Below are 15124 nucleotides of genomic sequence, written 5' to 3'. Positions count from 1 at the left end.
GATCCGGACCCCCACAGGCCCGCCATTTAGGAGCTAGTTCTTCCCCCAGCCATTACCACTGTCATTACCACAGAGCCGACAGTGGGAGGCGGGACAGTCCTGGGTGGAGGGTGGGAGCTGCCCAAGTTAACAAGCAGGTGATTGAGTGCTTGGATGCATGCAGGGTGGTCTTAGCAACCATTCATCAGTTTGAAGCTCCCGCCCTCTATCTAGACCTGCAATATTGGTATAGCTGGGGGTGCCCCCACTGGACACCCAGCATGTAGGAAAATGGACTATCTCCATACCCAAGAAAGACCATCCAGACTGGTTTTCCCTCCCCCCTCCAATCTGTCTGTGTAAGGTAGGACTGTTGGAGGAGCAGTTTGCAACATGAAAGGGGGCTGAGGACACCAGTGTGAAGGAGGGTGAGGACTGTAATGTGGGGTGGCTATAGACTGCAATGTAGGGAAGCTGAGAACTGTAATGTAGAGGGAGGACAGTAATGTGCGGGAGCGGGGGGGGGGGGAACAGTAATATGTGGGAGGGGGGTGGGGACAGTAAGACAGTAATGTGCGGGGGGGGGGGGTGAGGAAAGTAATGTGCAGGGGGGGTGAGGATAGTAATGTGCGGGAGGAGGGGTGGGGACAGTAATGTGCGGGGGGGTGGGGACAGTAATGTGCGGGAGGGGGGGGTGAGGAAAGCAATGTGCGGGGGGGGTGAGGACAGTAATGTGCGGGAGGGGGGGTGAGGAAAGCAATGTGCGGGGGGGGGGGTGAGGACAATAATGTGCGGGAGGAGGGGGGGCAGTAATGTGTGGGGATGATGTGAGTGAAAGGGGCAGAGGACAGTACTGTTGGGGGTTGATATTAAGGGAATGTGAGAACACGACTGAAAGGGGTGAAAGGGGAGGTGATGTTAAGGGGGGGCTGAGGCCACTGCTGTGGGGGTGGGGGGAGGGATTCTTGATGCAAAGGGGAAGGAACTGTGGTGAACGACGTCCCTGACCTTTTTTTCAAATTGTGCACGCTAAAATGCACCACAGGTGCCGATATGTGGGGGTACCATTAAGAATTAATGGCACCCCTGTGCTTCTGCTAAAGTGCAGCGTGTTCCTCATGGCGGGAACATGTGCGATTTAGGGTGCGTTCCCTATCTGCAGAGATGGGAACCTAGCCTAAGAGGAGAAGGGGGGACTGTGTTGGGATCTCGCAAAAATTCAATTCGGACCCCTGCTGCATAAACATTTTATTGGGTGGACTTCCATGACTTCAATAACCCCGCTATTAAAAAAAAATTAAAAATCACCAGATTAGAGTACCCCAACATTGAAGAATGAAGTAAGATTATATGATATGTCATGCATGACTTGAATAGAGATGCCAGCGATGGGCCACCTATTCATCAGACTCAATGGGATTGACCAGAAAAATTGACGCATGTGTAGCCAGCATTGAATGCACCTAGACTAAACTGAATTCCGTAAAAAAACACAATAAAATGTATCAACCTTCCCTTCAAATGCAGTAACAATGTACCCAACACTATACACCGAGCGCATGCACTTTCAGAATTCAGCAGTGCAAATCTAGGTTTGCATCTAATTGCTGGCGCAAAATTTCAATGTTACTATTTCTACCAGCGATCCGATTGGTAAACAGCCCCCTCCCACCCGTCAAGGTAAATAGCCCCCCTCCCACCTGTCAGGGTAAATAGCCCCCCTCCTACATGTCAATGCAAATAGCCCCCCTCCCACCTGTCAAGGTAAATAGCCCCCCTCCTACATGTCAAGGTAAATAGCCCCCCTCCCACCTGTCAAGGTAAATAGCCCCCCTCCTACATGTCAAGGTAAATAGCTCCCCTCCCACCTGTCAAGGTAAATAGCCCCCTCCCACATGTCAAGGTAAATAGCTCCCCTCCCACCTGTCAAGGTAAATAGCCCCCCTCCTACATGTCAAGGTAAATAGCTCCCCTCCCACCTGTCAAGGTAAATAGCCCCCCTCCCACCTGTCAAGGTAAATAGCCCCCTCCCACCTGTCAAGGTAAATAGCCCCCTCCCACCTGTCAAGGTAAACAGCCCCCCTCCCACCTGTCAAGGCAAACAGCCCCCCTCCCACATGTCAATGCAAATAGCCCCCCTCCCACCTGTCAAGGTAACTAGCTCCCCTCCTACATGTCAAGGTAAATAGTCCCCCTCCCACTTGTCGAGATAAATAGCCCCCCTCCCACCAGTCAAGGTAAATAGCCCCCTCCCACCTGTCAAGGTAAATAGCCCCCTCCCACCTGTCAAGGTAAATAGCCCCCCTCCCACCAGTCAAGGTAAATAGCCCCCTTCCCACTTGTCGAGATAAATAGCCCCCCTTCCCCCAGTCAAGGTAAATAGCCCCCTCCCACCTGTCAAGGTAAATAGCCCCCCTCCCACCTGTCAAGGTAAATAGCCCCCTCCCACCTGTCAAGGTAAATAGCCCCCTCCCACCTGTCAAGGTAAATAGCCCCCCTCCCACCTGTCAAGGTAAATAGCCCCCTCCCACCTGTCAAGGTAAATAGCCCCCTCCCACCTGTCAAGGTAAATAGCCCCCTCCCACCTGTCAAGGTAAATAGCCCCCCTCCCACCTGTCAAGGTAAATAGCCCCCTCCCACCTGTCAAGGTAAATAGCCCCCATCCCACCTGTCAGGACCACCAATAGTTCATCAGAGACATCAAACCTCCAAATCTGGCCATCAGTATCGCAGCAAATTGCGAAACAAAAGATTAATAAAAATAAATAAAAAGAAAACTCCTCCAATCTGTACCTTTCATAGGCCGCCTTTGTGTGCCGATTCTCCTATTCCAGGAACAAGACGTCCCCGATCCCCAGAGAGATAATGGGAGCCAAATCCACTAAGCCTGGCAATACGGATCAAGTGGATTAGGACAAGTCCCTGTCAGGTCTGTGAAGTTTAATTGTAACATGGATGTAATCTAGACGCTCAGCCAATTATGTGCTGGCATGCTACCAGGTGTGCAGGGGTTAAATGTGGCCCGACGGCGGTGGCCCTTGTATCCTCCGACAAAATGTGGCCCTCAATGAGCCAAGCCTTCTACAAAGAGCCATCCTCCTTTTATTTAGAACAAATGGCATTGGATGAGACATCACATTCCACGTTCTCTACATCTTACAACAGCTGCAAAATAGCAGTTAAAGGACAACTATAGTAAAAATATTGTATTATAGGGTTATAGGGTCTGTAATCCCTAACAATGAACTTAATTTTGATCTTTTTATTGTATGTTAAATAGACCATTGAAAAAAATAATGTCTCTTATCTGTTTCAATAATTACCTGCTGATCCTGCCAGAAATCTTCTCAGGTAGTTACATCCGGTTCTCTCTCTTCCTGTACTGCTTTCTTATTAGATACATTGTTTTCAGCTCTCTCTGGGCTTGCAGAACCCTTCCCCTCCTCTGTATGTTATGGAAAGGAGGAGAGGGTATTGTAGTCCAATCCTAGGACGGAAAGGCTGCTTCTCCATAGATACAGCTATGCCTGACCCCTGAACTTTGTTGCTTTACTTACTCCTGACCTTTCCACATTACTGTGCGTTACTAACTCCTGACCCCAGCACTCTGTGTTATTCACTTCTGACCCCTGCACTCTGTGCATTATGCACTCCTGACCCCTTCCACTCTCCTGACCCCTAAACTTTGTGCATTATACACTCCTGACCTTTGCGATCTATGCGTTATTCACCCCTGACCTTTGTACTTTCCCCTGACCCCTGCCCTCTGCATTATTCACTCCTGACCTTTACGCTCTGTGTGTTATTCACCCCTGACCTTTGTACTTTCTCCTGACCCCTGCCCTCTGCATTATTCACTCCTGACCTTTGTGCTCTGTGCATTACTTTCCCTTGACTCCTGCACCCCTGCACTCTGTGCGTTATTCACTCCTGACCTTTGCGCTCTGTGCATTACTTTCCCCTGCATTCTGGGCGTTATTCACGCCTGACTTTTACACTCTGTGTGTTATTCACTTCTGCCTTTGTGCTCTGTGCATTACTTTCCCCTGACCCCTGCACTCTGTGCGTTATTCACTCCTGACATTTGAGCTCTGTGCACAACTTTCCCCTGACCCCTGCACTCTGTGCGTTATTCACTCCTGACCTTTGTGCTCTGTGCATTACTTTCCCTTGACTCCTGCACCCCTGCACTCTGTGCGTTATTCACTCCTGACCTTTGCGCTCTGTGCATTACTTTCCCCTGCATTCTGGGCGTTATTCACGCCTGACTTTTACACTCTGTGTGTTATTCACTTCTGCCTTTGTGCTCTGTGCATTACTTTCCCCTGACCCCTGCACTCTGTGCGTTATTCACTCCTGACATTTGAGCTCTGTGCACAACTTTCCCCTGACCCCTGCACTCTGTGCGTTATTCACTCCTGACCTTTGTTCTCTGTGCATTACTTTCCCCTGACCCCTGCACTCTGTGCATTATTCACTTCTGACCTTTGCGCTCTGTGCATTACTTTCCCCTGAACTCTGTGCGTTATTCACTCCTGACCTTTGTGCTCTCTGCATTACGTACCCCTGACCCCTGCACTCTGTGTTTTTTGCACTTCTGACCCAGAGCAGAGCAGGCTCCGTTTTTTTTATTTAACCACACCCCTTTAAGTCCCTCCCACTGTTAGTCTAACTTTTCCCCACCCACCATTCGGTGTGGTGTGCTATGTGCACCACGAATAGCCTTGCCCCCTGCTCCGCCCCAGTCCCAGAACAAAAGGTGACAACCCTAATGGTATTTGCAATTTTTTGATTTGCCCATCGTTTCACTTTAATGGAGCACTTCCCAAGGCCGGGATGGCATTCTGATGCCAATATTGTACATCTATTCCTTCATCCAAAAAAAAAAAGAAAAAAACACTTTTTGATTTAATCGGAGAGGACAGGAATGTGAGAACAGCTATTGCTAACTCGCATACATGCATATGGTTAACCAAAGGGGATGTTTTTTCCCCCTCCTCAACTAAACCACCTTTTCTCTTTAAGTAGGTTTAAAATATGCAAAATGACATAAGAGGATGACCTCAGACAGGCGGCTCATTTATCATTGTTGCTGCATTTGCATTTCGGTTTCCAAGTGATCAATTTCACAGCAAAAACAACCGCCGATCATTCAAATGGAGCTTAGTATGGTGAGTACTTCCTATGAGGGCTGCCCCAGATTAGCAGAGCGGAGACATCCCGGAGGTAGGCACGCAGATCGGAAAAAAACAAAATCCCCACCAGAGTTTCAGTGGGAGCCATCGAATCCAGTATGGATAATAACTACAGACCTCAATAGAGAAAGCAACATGTAAAAATATCCGATAATGTCCAACAACAGAATGTAATACGAAAATATTTATTTTACAAATCTGATAATATTCAGTCATATAATATCCAACATACATTAGTTATGAAATTAGTATCCACTTATACCTAAAACAAATGTATAATAGAAACATAGAGAAGTGACGGCAGAAAAAGACCAAGGAGTCCATCGAGTCTGTCCATTTTTTTCTTTGTTTTGTTTAGTTTTTTTGTTTTTATTGTTTTGTTTGGTTTTAACTTTGTTGTCTGAATATTATAGATCTATATTTTTCTCAAGCATGTTTGAAGCCATTTACTGCTGACTGTCTCACTACCTTTGCCGGGATCTGGGGGCCCCCTTGTAAAAGGCGGCTTCCAGATTCTGATAAGCCCCCGCCCGCAGACCTACGACAATCACCAGCTATGGTTGTCAGGAAGAGGCCCTTGTCCCCATCAACATGGGTGAAGGTGCTTTGGAGTGGGGGGGGTGGGGGGACAGCAACATACATAGATGTGAATCGAGCCTTACTGCATTTTTCTACCTCCTTGTGCTGTCCTCTGAGAGCTCTCAGATCTTTTCTCTCTAAGTCCTGATTCACATCTAAGCGGTTAGCAGTTTGCATATTCCAGGTGCATTTTGCAATTTTTCAATACAAGTTTTTGATCCATTAGGAATTGTTCATTCCCCGACTTAGTTGGGGTAGGTGGAACACTTTGGTGGGGGTGGGTCAGCCAGGCCTCTTGACCATTGACCTCTGGGGACCCGCATGCTGACCTTTGGAGGAGGTCCCTATTCCAATCCCTGAGTCCTAACCTTGTTCTTCAAGGGGTAACCCTAACCCCCTAACCCTAAGTTCTAACCCTAACCCCCTAACCCTAACCCCCTAACCCTAAAAGTTCTAACCCTAACCTCTAACTCTAACCCCAACCCTAACCCTAAGTTCTAACCCTAACCCCAACCCTAAGTTCTAACCCTAACCCCAACCCTAAGTTCTAACCCTAACCCCAACCCTAACCATAAGTTCTAACCCTAACTCCAACCCTAAGTTCTAACCCTAACCCTAAGGTCTAACCCTAACCCTAAGTTCTAACCCTAACCCCAACCCTAAGTTCTAACCCTTAGTTCTAACCCTAACCCTAAGGTCTAACCCTAACCCTAAGTTCTACCCCTAACCCCAACTCTGACCATAAGTTCTAACCCTAACCTCTAACCCGAACCCTAACCCTAAGTTATAACTCTAGCCCTAACTTCTAACCCTAACCCCAACCTGAAGTTCTAACCCTAACCCCAACCCTAAGTTCTAACCCTAACCCTAACTTCTAGCCCTAACCCCAATCCTAAGTTCTAACCCTAACCCTAAGTTCTAACCCTAACCCCAACCCTAACTATAAGTTCTAACCCTAACCCCAACTGACCTTTGACCTATGAACTTTAACCCTAATGCCCCGTACACACGGTCGGATTTTCCGATGGAAAATGTCCGATCGGAGCGTGTTGTCGGAAATTCCGACCGTGTGTGGGCTCCATCGGACATTTTCCATCGGATTTTCCGACACACAAAGTTGGAGAGCAGGAGATAAAATTTTCCGACAACAAAATCCGTTGTCGGAAATTCCGATCGTGTGTACACAAATCCGACGGACAAAGTGCCATGCATGCTCAGAATAAATAAAGAGATGAAAGCTATTGGCCACTGCCCAGTTTATAGTCCCGACGTACGTGTTTTACGTCACCACGTTTAAAACGATCGGATTTTCCGACAACTTTGTGTGACCGTGTGTATGCAAGACAAGTTTGAGCCAACATCCGTCGGAAAAAATCCTAGGATTTTGTTGTCGGAATGTCCGAACAAAGTCCGACCGTGTGTACGGGGCATAACAAGTCTATGGAACCAAAAACCAGAAAAAAGTCCCTGGCCCTTTCCATAAAATGCACAGATGTGAACATGACCGATAGGAAATTGTGTTACATGGACTGTAGTGCGTTTCTGCAAACTGAAAATCCACTAAAAAAAACGCATAGGGGTGAACCAGACCTTGGGCTCGGTTCACATTGGTGTGATACGGGAACCCTGCAAATCCACTGAAGGTTCCCGTATGGCACCTGACTCACAGGAAGTTCATACTGCCCTATGCGAACCGCTGGGAGTGTCAATGCAAAGTTATTGACACCCCCATGATCGGTTTGCATATCGCAGTGCGAACTGTCAATTCGGACAGCAATCGGATCGCATTGGGTGTGAACACCCATGCGATCCTGACTCTGGTGCGGACCAAAAAAAAAAAGGGTCCTGCACGAGTTTGGTTGGAACGCGATGCAATTTTCAGCCTTACAATCTGTATGACTGAATTCGCATCGCACAGACATCGCATGTGATTTGCACAGCAATGCGGTGCGAATCACATGTGATGTCTGACATTGCAGCAGTGGGAACCCGGCCCTCACTTCCGATTGTTTGGAACAAACAGTTAGCAGGTTCGTTGTGGTCATGTACCCTACAAATCCAACCATCGTCCTTAGTCCATCTCTATAGTGAACAAGAGAGGGCGACTACATTCCTACATACAGCTGAACTACGGAGAACGAACGTAGCCATCCTCCAACAGGAAGTCAGATCACAGCAGCAAAAATAAAAATACAAATATATTATTAAACCTGACCAGGAACTGTGTGATATCCAAGATATAATAATAAATGAGAAGCCATGGATTAAACTCCGTATGCAGTATAATCACATAACATCCAGCATGCAACAATAAAAAAAAATGTATCTATAAAATGCAAATAATAACCAACAACCAACCAATTGTTGCCAGAAACAATACAAATCCACACTGTGTGCACCAAACGTCTTTGCAAACAAATATATTTTCTTGTGACATCAGCACTGTGCTGTACATAGCCTGCGCAGGGAGCAGAGCTTTGGGAGGGGCCAAGCAGGCCCCACCCACTACAAAAAAACTACAGGAGGGGGCGGAGACAAGACCGGTCAACCTGCACAAGGGGAGAGAGCAGAGCTGTGGGAGAGGCCAAGCAGGCCCCACCCACTACAGAAAACTACAGGAGAGGGGCGGAGACAAGACCGGTCACACTGCACAAGGAGGGAGAGCAGCAGTTAGCGGTCTTTATTACAGGAAGCTTTGGCACAGAGGCAAAATGGTCCAAAAGGTTTGGTTAATCCAGCAATCCAATCTGATCGGAGGCACCTACCTTAGCCGCTCGTCTTTTATCGATGCAGTCTGAGCTCTCACACACCAGGACCTTCTCCTCGGTCGCTGCCCGTTCATCTAAAAATAGAAATATGCTAATTATTTAACCAAATAGAATTGTTCAGGATTCTCACTTATAAAACTGGGTCAGAAGAGAAATGATGTTGCCCATGGCAAGGTTTCAGTTTATAACCCGACCCAATTGGCTGTTATTACCAAAGACCCCCCCCCCCCCACCCCACTCCATGACTCTTCCTATGAAGGAGGGACGTTCGTCCTTTTATCATTTTTATGTACAAAGGTCAGTGAAGCTGCCCTCACCTACAGCACCCCGACCAGCAGATCTGCACCGTCCTCTGATTGGATCATTTGTATAAAACCGGAAAGCTGTGCTGCTCATTGCTACACTATCAGTGGAATCCATAGAGAGCATTGTAGACGGCTTGTGATAGATTCATGACCCCGGGGCACCTACTGAACTCATCATACTCCGGACCACACAAGACCTTTTTCAGGAGTCCCGTATGACATCCCATGACTGACTGAATCATTGGAATACGATCGCTCTAATAAATGTTTGGACTGTTATATGGATCCATGGTGTGCCGGCGACATAGATTATTTCTACATTGATACTGGTTAACCAGCTGTGCATGTACTCTGTGCATTACATACCCCTGACCACTGCACTCTGTGCATTACATACCCCTGAACCCTGCACTCTGTGCATTACATACCCCTGACCCCTGCACTCTGTGCATTACATACCCCTGAACCCTGCACTCTGTGCATTACATACCCCTGACCCCTGTACTCTGTACTCTGTGGATTACATACCCCTGATCCCTGTACTCTGAACATTACTTACACCTGACCCCTGTACTCTGTGCATTACATACCCCTGACCCCTGTACTCTGTGCATTACCTACCCCTGACCCCTGCACTCTGTCCATTACATACCCCTGAACCCTGCACTCTGTGCATTACATACCCCTGAACCCTGCACTCTGTGCATTACATACCCCTGAACCCTGCACTCTGTGCATTACATACCCCTGACCCCTGTACTCTGTGGATTACATACCCCTGATCCCTGTACTCTGAACATTACTTACACCTGACCCCTGTACTCTGTGCATTACATACCCCTGACCCCTGTACTCTGTGCATTACCTACCCCTGACCCCTGCACTCTGTCCATTACATACCCCTGAACCCTGCACTCTGTGCATTACATACCCCTGAACCCTGCACTCTGTGCATTACATACCCCTGAACCCTGCACTCTGTGCATTACATACCCCTGAACCCTGCACTCTGTGCATTACATACCCCTGACCCCTGTACTCTGTGGGTTACATACCCCTGATCCCTGTACTCTGAACATTACTTACACCTGACCCCTGTACTCTGTGCATTACATACCCCTGACCCCTGTACTCTGTGCATTACGTACCCCTGACCCCTGTACTCTGTGCATTACGTACCCCTGACCCCTGTACTCTGTGCATTACATAACCCTGACCCCTGTACTCTGTGTATTACGTACCCCTGACCCCTGTACTCTGTGCATTACATACCCCTGACCCCTGCACTCTGTGTATTATTCACTCCTGACCTTTGCGCTCTGTGTGTTATTCACTCCTGATCTTTGTGCTCTCTGCATTACGTACCCCTGACCCCTGCACTCTGTGTATTATTCACTCCTGACCTGTGTGCTCTCTGCATTACGTACCCCTGACCCCTGCATTCTGTGCATTATTCACTCCTGACTTTTGTGGTCTGTGCATTACTTTCCCCTGACCCCTGCACTCTGTGCATTACATACCCCTGACCCCTGTACTCTGTGCATTACTTACTCCTGCCCCCTGTACTCTGTGCAATACATACCCCTGACCCCTGCACTCTGTGCATTACATACCCCCTGACCCCTGCACTCTGTGCATTATGTACCCCGTATCCATAGCAACTAGTAAGAATTCATCTCAGCAGCTCGCTGCCATCTGGTTGCTATGGGTCTAACTGGTTACTATAGATATGGTACATTCTCTGTACACAGTAACCCAAAGCAACCAGATGGAAGCGAGCGGCTGAGATTAATTATAACTGGTTGCTATGGATACAATGCATTCTCTGTACATATTAACCCATAGCAACCAGACTGCATTTTACTGCAGCAAGCTACTGAGAGGATATCTAACTGGTTGCTATGGATACAGTGCATTCTTTTTACACGGTAACCCATAGCAACAAGATGGCAGCGAGATGCTCAGATTAATTCTAACTGGTTATTATGGATACAGTGCATTCTCTGTACACGGTAACCCATAGCAACCAGACAGCAGCTCCCTGCTGAGATTAATTCTAACTGGGTACTATAGATAAAGTGATACTCTGTACAAAGCAAGGAGCTGCAGTCTGGTTGCTATGAGTTACTGTGTACAGAGAATGCATCGTATCTATACTAACCAGGTAGAACTCATCTCAGCAGCTCGCTGATGTCTGGTTGCTATGGGTTACTGAGATGAAGTCTAACTGGTTGATATAGATAAGGTGCATTCTCTGTACATAGTAACCCATAACAACCAGACTGCATGTTACTGCAGCGAGCTGCTAAGATGAATCCTAACTGGTTGCTATGGATACAGTGCATTCTCTGTACATGGTAACCCATAGCAACCAGACAGCAGCTCCCTGCTGAGATTAATTCTAACTGGGTACTATAGATAAAGTGATACTCTGTACATAGCAAGGAGCTGCAGTCTGGTTGCTATGAGTTACTGTGTACAGAGAATGCATCGTATCTATACTAACCAGGTAGAACTCATCTCAGCAGCTCGCTGATGTCTGGTTGCTATGGGTTACTGAGATGAAGTCTAACTGGTTGATATAGATACGGTGCATTCTCTGTACATAGTAACCCATAACAACCAGACTGCATGTTACTGCAGCAAGCTGCTGACATTGAATCCTAACTGGTTGCTATAGATACAGTGCATTCTCTGTACACGGTAACCCACAGCAACCAGATGGCAGTGAGCAGCTAGGTACAGAGAATGTGCCGTATCTTTAGAAACCAGCCAGAATATATCTCAGCAGCTTGCTGCCATCTAGTTGCTATGGGTTACTATGTACAGAGAATGTATAATATCAACCAGTTAGACTTCATCTCAGTAACCCATAGCAACCAGACAGCAGCTCCCTGCTGAGATTAATTCAAGCTGGTTTCTATAGATACTGTACATTCACTGTATATAGAATTTATCTCAGCCGCTTGCTGCCGTCCAGTTGCTATGGGTTACTATGTACAGAGAATGTACAGTATCTATAGAAACCAGTTAGAATTCATCTCAGCAGGGAGCTGCTGTCTGGTTGCTATGGGTTACTGAGAGGAAGCCTAACTGGTTGATATAGATACTGTACATTCTCTGTACATAGTAACCCATAGCAACTAGATGGCAGCAAGCTGCTAAGATGAATTCTAACTGGTTGCTATGGATATGGCGCATTCTCCGTACTCGGTAACCCACAGCAACTAGACGGCAGCGAGCTGCTGAGATATATTCTGGCTGGTTTCTATAGGTACATAGTAACCCATAGCAACAAGACTGCAGCTCCCTGCCGCAATGAATTCTAATTGGTTGCTATGGATATGATGCATTCTCTGCACATAGTAACCTGTAGCATCCAGACTGCAGCAAGAGGCAGAAATGAATTCTGACTGGTTAGTACTGACACAGTGCCTTCGCTATACATAGTAACCCATAGCAACCAGACTGCAGACTCGGTGCTGAGATGCAGTATGGTTGCTATGGGTTACTGAGGTGAATTCTTAGTGGTTGCTATAGATACGGTGCATTCTCTGTACACAGTAACCCAGAGCAACCAGACTGCAGCGAACTGCTGAGATGGATTCTGCTGGGTTGCTATGGGATACGGCTGCCATTGCTCCACCTCATCCAGTCAATGTGAACGTTGTGTGGACTCCTCATAATAATAATAATAGAGGATGAGGTAGATGGAGGAGCGGAGCCGGCCATCTCTCCCCTCCGGGGGCCGGGTCACCTACGACGCATGATCGGGTCGTTTAGACTCACCCATCGCTGAGCGTCCGTTATGAGATAATCGCAGAATCCTTCGTCACCGCAGAGCCGGCGGGGGACGTGTGTTGTCTGTGGCTGCGAAGCGGATAAAGAACAGCGAGGAGATCTGACTTCCCCGTCACAAGCTGACAGGCAGAGCGAGGGAAAAAAAAAAAAAAAAACGACTTAAAGGTAAACTCCAAATTTAACCCTCGCCGCCGAAGTCTCCACCGGCGTCAAAAGCGGGCGTCCCATCCGCGTCCCATCCGCCTCGCCAACGCCTGTCTGCGCTCTGCGCCAATTGTTAGCGTCGTTCCCGCGTCCGTGTTCGCGTCGCACCAAAATGTATCCGTCATCCACTCCCCAATCGCCTCCATTCACGTCAATGTAAACGCCCCCCTCTAATGTTCACAGCGCGTTTGGCATGCGTTTTTTTTTGGAAAGTGTTAGGCTGGATTTCCAGAGTTGCGACTTTGATCCGGCTTTACACTCTCTGAGAGAAAGTCGCATCAAAGGCAGTGCAGGAACCTTTTCAAAGTCTCTGCAAATTTAAGTCGCATAGATGGGAAACGGGTGCCATTGAAATCAATGGGGCTGCGACTTGTCATGCGACTTTATGTGTCCAAAGTCACATGACAAGGTCGCACTGGTGGAAAGGGAGCCTTACTAGCCAAGATGATAGGATAAGAATCCATACAATAGAAAACCAACACAGTGGGGGCGTCTGGAAAAAAAAAAGGGCTATTTACCGTGACGCAAACGCATCAAAAACTCATCATAACATAATAGGTGCATGTCTGCCGCCCTCTGAAGAGCAATCCATGTTTGGATCGCTTTTTTTTTTAAAGAGGGCATTTGACAGGCATTATTATGCTGCCTCACCACCTGATTTAACCCTTTGATGCAGCACTACGCCAAAATCGTGTGCATGAGTTTGACAGGCACTACTCCCAGGGTGAAAAAAACGCATCTGTACAGCTGTTTTGGGACAGTTCTGGCTCAGCCGTTCGTTTTTTACCACCCCCCCCCCCTGGCCGTCCATCTGAAAGCACACTGTAAAGGGCCGGTTCACACCATAGAAACGCAGTCCGGATGGAGTTCAAGATGCTTTTCTGCATGTGCGTTTTTGTCTCATTCCTGTACATCCCCCCCCCCTTCTTTTTGTTTTTTTTAAAGCGGAGTTCCACCCAAAAATGGAAGTTCCACTTTAACCACTTCCCCCCCAAATATGCAACGTTTGTCATGTCATTTTTGGAGGGGGGGGAGCGGATACCTAGCTTTGACCAGTACCCAGCTCCCGCGCTGCCTAGGTGACTCCTCCTCCCCCCTAGGTGACTCCTCCTCCCCCCTAGGTGACTCCTCCTCCCCCCTAGGCGGCGACTCCTCGCCTCCTAGGGTACTCCTCCTCTCCCCCTAGGTGACTCCTCCCCCTAGGAGACTCCTTCTAGGCGACTCCTCTTTGCCTCCTAGGTGACTCCTCCTCTCCCCCTAGGCGACTCCTCCTCCCCCATAGGCAACTTTTCGAATTCAAATAGTTTTCCAATTTCCAAAGAGAATAAAATAGAATAGAAAATAAAGGAAGAGAATATAAAAAATAATAATGATAATTTAAAAAAAAATTCTATTCTATTCCTTTATTTTCTATTTTACTCTCTCTCTTTAAATTGGAAATCTATTCGAATTCGAAAAATTCAAATCGATTCGAAAACGAATAAACAAAACGAATTCCGAAATGAATTAAATGAATGAAACAAATTTAACTAAACTAATTTATGTAAATAACGAATCGAAAATAAACGAAACAAGTTTTTTTTGTTCTGCACGTCTAGTCACTGGCAGGGAAGGGGTTAACACTAGGGGGGGTTGATTAAGGGATTAAGTGTTCCCTAGGGAGGTGATTGGCTCTGGGGGAGAAGCGACCGAGGAGAGGAGACGCAGGGGGGAACCGCCAAAGCCGCAAGCTGGATGGGATAAGTGCGGGGATGACTGGGGGGCCTGGCGGGTGAGCGAACCAGCGATCGATCAATCGAATGATGGGGGACACGGCAATCAATCGCCGGGGGTGGAGGGGGGGGTGTTTGGCTGGCTGAGTGGGGGGGCCACGGCTGCCCCCAATCACCCAAGAAAATTGAGCACCAGCCGCCACTGGTTATATATAGTAAAGAATAAAAAAACGCAGAGGTGATTAACCACCTCAATACCGGGCACTTTTACCCCCTTCCTGCCCAGGCCATTTCTCAGCTTTCAGCGCTGTCACACTTTGAATGACAATTGCAACACTGTACCCATGTGAAATTGTTATCAATTTCTTTACACAAATAGAACTTTCTTTTGGTGGTATTTAATCACTGCTGGGTATTTTTTTTCCTAAAAAAAAAAAAAAAAAAAAAAAAGCCCAAAAATTTAGAAAAAAAAAAAAAGAAAAAAAAAAGTTTTTCTTAGTTTCTGTCAGTAAATTTAGTAAATAAGTAATTTTTCTCCTTCACTGATGGGCGCTGATGAGGCGGCACTGATGAGGAGGTAC

At 47.3% G+C, this 15124-nt stretch overlaps 1 protein-coding gene across 1 annotated transcript in view; it reads right to left on the bottom strand.

Moving 5' to 3' along the window:
- The window catches only part of PLEKHG5 (pleckstrin homology and RhoGEF domain containing G5), a 355104-nt gene extending 342337 nt beyond the window's left edge, over positions 1–12767 (bottom strand). The window contains exons 1-2 of the mRNA XM_073603639.1: positions 12616–12767; positions 8519–8595 (exon numbers count right to left, since the gene is read on the bottom strand). Of these exons, the coding sequence (XP_073459740.1) occupies positions 8519–8595; positions 12616–12619 (81 nt within the window). The 5' untranslated portion in view covers positions 12620–12767. The remainder of the gene's footprint in view (positions 1–8518; positions 8596–12615) is intronic.
- Positions 12768–15124: the final 2357 nt, after the last annotated feature.

Source organism: Aquarana catesbeiana, linkage group LG10 (genome assembly GCF_042186555.1).
Source record: "Aquarana catesbeiana isolate 2022-GZ linkage group LG10, ASM4218655v1, whole genome shotgun sequence".
Classification (NCBI taxonomy): Eukaryota; Metazoa; Chordata; class Amphibia; order Anura; family Ranidae; genus Aquarana; species Aquarana catesbeiana.
Note: the sequence above shows the minus strand (reverse complement) of the source record. Positions and strands in the feature narration are given on the sequence as shown.